Here is a 6,860-nt window from a genome sequence, read left to right as displayed (position 1 = left end):
TATTGGTAAAGTTAACAGGGTCTTTTGCTGGTCATATATATAGGGGGAATGCTGAGGCAACATGGCGTGGTACAATCTAATTTACTACAAACCTGCTACTAAAGAGTTATTCACATAGTTCTTTTTATACTAAACTAAGTGGATTGCAGTATCTCTATGACAGTGGTGGTTTTGATGAAAACATTTCGGTGGGATCATCATTTAGGCTACCATTTAAAAATAATTCCCTCTCTTATGCTGTGCTTTGTTTTACATATCCTGGTCCAATACTGTACAATCATGAAAGACATGTTTTTACCGACTTGTGTGCAGTCGTCCACCTGTGTGCCAGTAAACCAGCTGAAATGACAGTGGTTAATTCTAGCTAGAGGGCTGTTTGATTCTAATGGCTGTTCCAGGGAAGTAGCTTAACATAATTATGGTAAACTCCTGCTATTTGTTTTCGAGTGCCTATGCACACTCAGACGCCTATGCAATTTAAATGCACTTTTATCTGCAATTGATGTTAAAAACGAATCCAAGGCTTGATGTGCGGTATATTCATATGGAGGAGATGATGGATTTGCTTGGCCCTGCAGCTTGCCATAGAGGGGTAAGGCAGAGTAGTGGGGTCCACTGCTGGTGTCTGGGGTTAGGAGGACAGGGGTAAGGTTTGTGGGGCGGAGGCCATGCTGCGTGTGGGCTGGAGGGAGCGCGTCTACTCTGGTTGGGGAGCTGCTGGCTTCTCGTTGGCATTGGCGTCCGTGGTCTTGTTTTCCACCTCATCGTCGGATAGGAGGTCGAGCGATGTTCCCTCCACCTGCAGCTGACGCCTTCCTGAGCGGCTGGAGGAGAAACTGATGGGGCCTCCACGCCTGCAGTGGACAGAGGGGGCCAGGAGAGGTATTAGTAACGAGGACCATCAATTTGGCCAATATACACAACTGTTTGTGTGTGTGTGTGGGGGGAGGCTGTAAATACCTGAGACGGCTCTTGAGTGTGTTGACCTCACGGCTGAGACCCTCGCTGGCCTCAGTGGCATCGTCCAGCTCCCTCTGCAGCTTCCTGCGGTAGGCGTTGGCACGTGTGGCCTCCTCCTCAGCCTCCTCAAGCTGCCTCTTCAGCTGCTTCATGCGAGAGTTGGCCTTCTCCATCTGACCCAGCCAGGTGTCACAACAGACATCAACAATGATGAACAGAATACTAATACTTACAATACTCAGCAGTCCTATGGTCCAGTGGTTACTGGAAAGAACCTACTGTAGGAAAGACTCCAATCCTAAATCTTCACACCTATCCAATCCTGTCCCACCTTTGCAAGTTGTACTGAATTGGATAGAAATCCTTCTTTAGCTGTGGAACATCTTAAAAATGGACTATGCAGAATTCACCTAATTTCTGTTTGTGTCAAAACAAGCAGTCATTGTGTAGAGAATCCATAACCAAAAATCTATATATTTTCAACTGTTGTACAAAACCCAAAGTAAAAGACGCAAAAACTAAACTTAAGAATGCAAAGCATAGAAATGGAGCACTTAGAACAGATCTATCGCTTCTTTGACTTGTTTTCAATGAGAATTACATATCTATAACTCAAATGTCTATGTTAATTTGGTTAAGTCTCCCAAAAAGTTACATATTGTAGCTTTAATATCTGGGATGTCCAAACTTCCGTGACAAGCTCCTCACCTGTTCCTTGTACTGGTCGGAATGGCGGCGCTCGTCCTCCACCTGCATGCACACCTCCTTCAGCTTCTTCTCTGTCCGTCTCACAAGCTTATTGGCCGCTGCTCGCTCCCTGATAGGAGGACAGAGGAATGAGGTCATTGGACAGTTAGAGCACCACAGGAACCGCACTGTAACAAAGGCTGTCAGTCATAGATCTTCAAGTACATCTCTTAAGATTGCTTTTGACTCATTACATTGATCACATTAACATTTAGATCACATTCAAGAACCTCTCTTCCAACGGGCTGAGCTTGTTCTAAAGGCCCTCATGAATTCCTCCTGAGTCTTGGTCTCCTATTTCACCTTGTCTAATAAGGTATGGAGTTGTTATAAGAGAGTTGCTGTGTTTCTCACTTAGCCTCCTGCTCCAGCTGCTCCTCCAGCTGCAGTATCTTGGCCTCCAGGGCGGTGATGGAGGCCTTGAACCGGCTCTTCACGGAGCCCTCCAGCTCGCCCAGCTTGGCCCGCAAGTCCTTGTTCTGCCTCTCCAGCTGCTGGCGCGCATTTTCACTCTTCTGGGCCATGCTGCGCTCTGCCACAAGCTCCAGGGTCAGGATGTCCACCTGGGGGAGGAGAGGGGGAAGAGAGAGGTGGAGAGAGGAAACAGGGAATGAAGGAGAGAGGGGAAAGTGAGAGAGAGATAAGAGTACTTTTTATGGTAGGGCTGAATAATGGATTGTTCCCTGGTGGTAGTAGGATCTACAATCTACTCTGCGAGAACAAATGATGCTTTGCATTTATGTCAGATCCATCTGTGTTAAGGTGCTCCTAACAGTATTTGCTGATGAAGACAGCTTGTCGGTCGGAAAGGTTGGATATTAGGTTATTAAATTGAGTCTGCGCTAGTGTGTGCAGCTCTCCTTTTCAAAGGTCCTCCTAACAACCATTGCAAAGCTATGTTCGATCTGTATCAGACCAGAGTCAACTGAAGTGGAATAGGCATTTTACATTCCATAATTGTAGCGATTCTCCTCGTAGGTGGAAGGAGGAGAGGACCAAAGCACAGCATGGTAAGTGTTCATCTTATTTAATGATGAAAGAACACTTGAAAATACAAAACAACAAAGTGAAAACTGAAACAGTTCTGTCTGGTGCAGACACACAAAGACTGAAAATAACCACCCACAAAACACAAAGGAAAACAGGCTACCTAAATATGGTTCTCAATCAGGGACAACGATTGACAGCTGCCTCTGATTGAGAACAATATCAGGCCAAATACAGAAATAGAAAATCCTAGAAAAACTAACACAGACAACCCACCCAACTCACGCCCTGACCATACTAAAACAAAAGACAAAACAAAGGAACTAAGGTCAGAACGTGACAATAATAAAATGTTACTCTAAAGTATCTTAAGAAGATAGAAGCTAATAAATATGTTTTATGTTTACTGTATATTGTATAGGCTGTAAATGTGTCTTTACGTTTGTCTATTAATGGCAGCACCAATTCATCGAGTCAAATTCTGTGAATGTGTGAATGTAGGCCACTTGGCCAATAAAAGTTGTTTTGATTCTGATAGACAGTAACTATACTTTGAATCTCCTAGTCTCTTCCCATACCCCATACAATCACGCGTCAGTGGCCCAGGGAGCGTGGGAGAAAGATAACCCAATTTGTATATTTTATGAAATAGGAATAACTCTGAATACACGATCAATTCATTTTGTAAATTATTTTTCAACATTTTGGTGTGTGTGATTTGTTTACTATTTATGCTGGTAACGCGTAGTCAGGCGCATCATAATTTGGTTTATGACATCACAATGTGAAATGGGCAACATATTTTGATGTTCTGCCAAATAAGGCACAGTCTACAAATACACTGAAATGGGATGTTTGTGTTGCTGTAAAAAGGTATGTGTCAAATCTGGGCTAGAATTTGTCTAATTCTGTTACAATTTAGAGTAAATTCTATTCTTTTCAGCTATTCCTAGTTGTTTCATTGTCTATTTATGTGTCCCAAATGGCAGGATTTGGGACAGAGGGTATAACTGTATGGTTACAATGGTTTTATTTTTATAAACATGTATTTTTGCTATTTGTTAGCCTATGATACAGAATTCAATATGATTGGGCGACGAGTTCTTTATTTTATGGTCAAATCATGTGGTTTGGGTGTGACATTTGCTGCTAGTTCAAATATAACATATATAATGTTTCTCCAAACAGAAAAAGAAGTGCAGAGTTCGCCTCGGGATTGGGAGCCGCTGTCCATCGCCGTTCCCAATCCCACCCAAACTGACGTCATTGGATGCCAGCATGGTAACTGCATCAGTTTGGAAAAACCGGGAGAAGAAGAACGTAAAGGATCACCACCAACTTGATTCTTCCTTTGTCTCTTCTTTCCATTTGAAACCGTCTACAACATCTCTGACGCCCCTCGACCCCTTGTCTGGCCGAACACCAATCGGTACTCCCTCACCCCCTCACCCCTGGATCCCCTGTCAGATCCCCTTCCACTCTCTTCAAGTTCTTCGGCCTCTCTTCACTCTCCTCTCTCCACATGTCATCTCTCTCTTCTTCTTCTCCTTCTTCTTCAGTGGAAGGATCACAGACCTCCTCCCCTTTTAGTGCTTCTTCTGTTTCCCTGGCTGTCTCAACTCAGTTTTCCTCCTCCTCCCCTGCCCCCCAGTCCTCCTCTCCAAACCCCCTGGACCACCATGGAGAGACCAACAAAGACAGTGAGACTGCCAGGTACTGCAGCCTGATATCAAATTTCATGCCAACAAACACCATTAAATTGAAATGAAAAAGCCAATATAATATAGCTAACCTAATGCATATGTCTGTGTGTCTTTACAGAGATCTTATGAGCTCTGAGGTCAAAGAGGTGGTGGCAGTTGTTCCACAGACAAAGAGAATGGTACCCCTACTTGCTGGCATCGCAGGTCTGTAAACGGGTGCCATTTTTTGGTGCTATTTGTCTCAATTCATCTTTGACAAAGCTTCTCTCTTACCGCTCTCCGTCTCTCGGTCTCTCTCTGCAGAGGCCTCCATTGACCTGAAGGCTTCCTCTGTCTCCTTGGAGAGGTAAGTACTGTAGACAATAGCCACCTTCATCTCACTCAACTCTACATAAGGTGGTCACTCACACCATGACATGGTAAGGAATATCTGTATGCCTGTACATTAAAACAGTGTTCAAACAGACCGATTGGTGTTGAGCTACTGCTACTGAGGCCTCTACCCTGTCTCTCTTCCTCCAGGCCATTGGTCAGGTCTCGGGAAGCCATGGCTTGCCTCCCCAACCTGGTCTGCAAGAGTAGCACCCAGTTGGGGGAGCAGAGCTGCACAGGCGAGGGCGAAGACAACACCAAGCTCCTCGGGTAAAACACACACACATCTACACACACACACACAAACCTACTCTTATCTCTGAGCTCTGCTTTTTGTTTTAAATAATTCAGTGTGGTACTCAGAGTTATCTTGTGTTCATGCCTTACAAATCCATTCATTAGTTTACCTTTGGTCCACAGTTCAGATATTAGTGTGTAACTGATGGCTTCTTTCCCACAGGTTGCCTAATATTGGCAACACCTGCTTCATGAACTCTGCTCTGCAGTGCCTGCTGGGGCTGCCAGCATTTTGCAGAGACATCCTGAGACAGCAGAACATCTGGAGTTCCTCCCCCTCCTCTAAACTGCTATGGTATACAGCCTCGCTCTCACCCTCCTGTCCCACCTGTACACACACTGACCCACCCACCTAGACGCTTATAGTTACAGTACACAAGTTCCGCCTCAATGTATGTGTCAGTGGAGGCTGCTGAGGGGAGGACGGCTCGTAATGATGTCTGAAACGGAGCAAATGGAATGGCATCAAACACATGGAAACCACATGTTTGATGTATTTGATAGCATTCCACTGATTCGGCTCCAGCCATTACCACGAACCCGTCCTCCCCAATTAAGGTGCCATCAACCTCCTGTGGTATGTATGTATGTATGTATGTATGTATGTATGTATGTATGTATGTATGTATGTATGTATGTATGTATGTATGTATGTATGTATGTATGTATGTATGTATGTATGTATGTATGTATGTATGTATGTATGTATGTATGTATGTATGTATGTATGTATGTATGTATGTATGTATGTATGTATGTATGTATGTATTTATCTATTTATCTATTTATCTATTTATGTATGTATGCTAAATAAAAATATAAACGCAACATGCAACAATTTCAAAGATTTTACTCAGTTACAATTCATATAAGGAAATTAGTCTATTGTAATAAATTGGATATTAGGCCTATCTATCTATTTATCAATGTATGCCATGGGTGGCAACATGCAACAATTTCAAAGATTTTACTCAGTTACAATTCATATAAGGAAATTAGTCTATTGTAATAAATTCATTAGGCCATAATCTATGGATTTCACGACTGAGCAAGGGTGTAGCCATGGGTGGGGCTGGGAGGGCATAGGCCCACCCACTGGGGAGTTAGGCCCAGCCGATCAGAATGAATTAAAAATCCTACAATGTGATTTTCTGGATTTTTTTTCTCATTTTGTCTGTCATAGTTGAACTGTACCTATGATGAAAATTACAGGCCTCTCTCATCTTTATAAGTGGGAGAACTTGCACAATTGGTGGCTGACTAAATACTTTTTTGCCCCACTGTATGTATGTATGAATGTAAGTATGTATGGATGGATGGATATATATTGTCCTTCGTACACTCTTAGTGCCTCATGATTTTTAAGATAAAACCACACCCAACTCAGCTTCTGATTAACACCAGAGATGATTTCCTGTCACAGTCAGGAATCAGTTGAATCATATTTGATCAGAGGCTAAAGTAGAAGCACAGAGCTAATCTGTGTCCAAGGTGAGAGAGTGAAACCTGAATGCATGCTCTTTGTCTCCCTCCACAGCTGCTTTGCCAAGTTACATCAGGCCAGGCTTTCTGGAGGCACTGTTAATGCTAAGAACAAGGAAAATAAAAAAATCCTTCAAACAGTCAAGCGCTGTCTTTCCGTTGTCAATGAGGACTATGAGGAAGACTATGAACAGGTAAGATATTATTTGCTAAAAGACTCACTTAACAATAAACCTGGGACACGTGACAGTGTTTTTCCTCAGCTCTGTTTCAGTTGTAGTTGTTGATGTATTTTCTGCTTCTTTCCCATTC

The 6,860-nt window shown here is 43.2% G+C and overlaps 2 protein-coding genes across 2 annotated transcripts; one reads left to right on the top strand and one right to left on the bottom strand.

Moving 5' to 3' along the window:
* Nucleotides 1-697: 697 nt before the first annotated feature.
* LOC135563655 (myosin heavy chain, embryonic smooth muscle isoform-like) lies at nucleotides 698-4,946 on the bottom strand. The gene is made up of 5 exons (XM_065006741.1): nucleotides 4,842-4,946; nucleotides 2,062-2,270; nucleotides 1,669-1,777; nucleotides 961-1,133; nucleotides 698-854 (listed from the first exon to the last, which is right to left on the bottom strand). Exons 1-5 carry the CDS (start codon nucleotides 4,944-4,946, stop codon nucleotides 698-700), a joined length of 753 nt encoding a protein of 250 aa, XP_064862813.1.
* Nucleotides 2,149-6,828, top strand: LOC115125245 (ubiquitin carboxyl-terminal hydrolase 26-like). Its single transcript, XM_065006740.1, has 6 exons — nucleotides 2,149-4,407; nucleotides 4,516-4,601; nucleotides 4,701-5,039; nucleotides 5,230-5,361; nucleotides 6,604-6,742; nucleotides 6,823-6,828. The coding sequence occupies exons 3-6, from the start codon at nucleotides 4,945-4,947 to the stop codon at nucleotides 6,826-6,828; spliced, it is 372 nt and encodes a 123-aa protein (XP_064862812.1). The 5' UTR covers nucleotides 2,149-4,407; nucleotides 4,516-4,601; nucleotides 4,701-4,944.
* Nucleotides 6,829-6,860: the final 32 nt, after the last annotated feature.

This window comes from Oncorhynchus nerka, linkage group LG21 (genome assembly GCF_034236695.1).
Source record: "Oncorhynchus nerka isolate Pitt River linkage group LG21, Oner_Uvic_2.0, whole genome shotgun sequence".
Taxonomy (NCBI): Eukaryota; Metazoa; Chordata; class Actinopteri; order Salmoniformes; family Salmonidae; genus Oncorhynchus; species Oncorhynchus nerka.
Note: the sequence above shows the minus strand (reverse complement) of the source record. Positions and strands in the feature narration are given on the sequence as shown.

Excerpts from the sequence above, each read along its gene's own strand:
- LOC115125245 (XM_065006740.1), top strand. The coding sequence starts at position 4,945 with ATGGCTTGCCTCCCCAACCTGGTCTGCAAGAGTAGCACCCAGTTGGGG. Across the intron at positions 5,040-5,229 it reads GACAACACCAAGCTCCTCGG|GTTGCCTAATATTGGCAACA; the intron begins GTAAAACACACA and ends TCTTTCCCACAG. Across the intron at positions 5,362-6,603 it reads CCCTCCTCTAAACTGCTATG|CTGCTTTGCCAAGTTACATC; the intron begins GTATACAGCCTC and ends CTCCCTCCACAG.
- LOC135563655 (XM_065006741.1), bottom strand. The coding sequence starts at position 4,946 with ATGGCTTCCCGAGACCTGACCAATGGCCTGGAGGAAGAGAGACAGGGT. Across the intron at positions 1,134-1,668 it reads CCGACCAGTACAAGGAACAG|ATGGAGAAGGCCAACTCTCG; the intron begins GTGAGGAGCTTG and ends TGGCTGGGTCAG. Across the intron at positions 855-960 it reads ACACTCAAGAGCCGTCTCAG|GCGTGGAGGCCCCATCAGTT; the intron begins GTATTTACAGCC and ends TGTCCACTGCAG.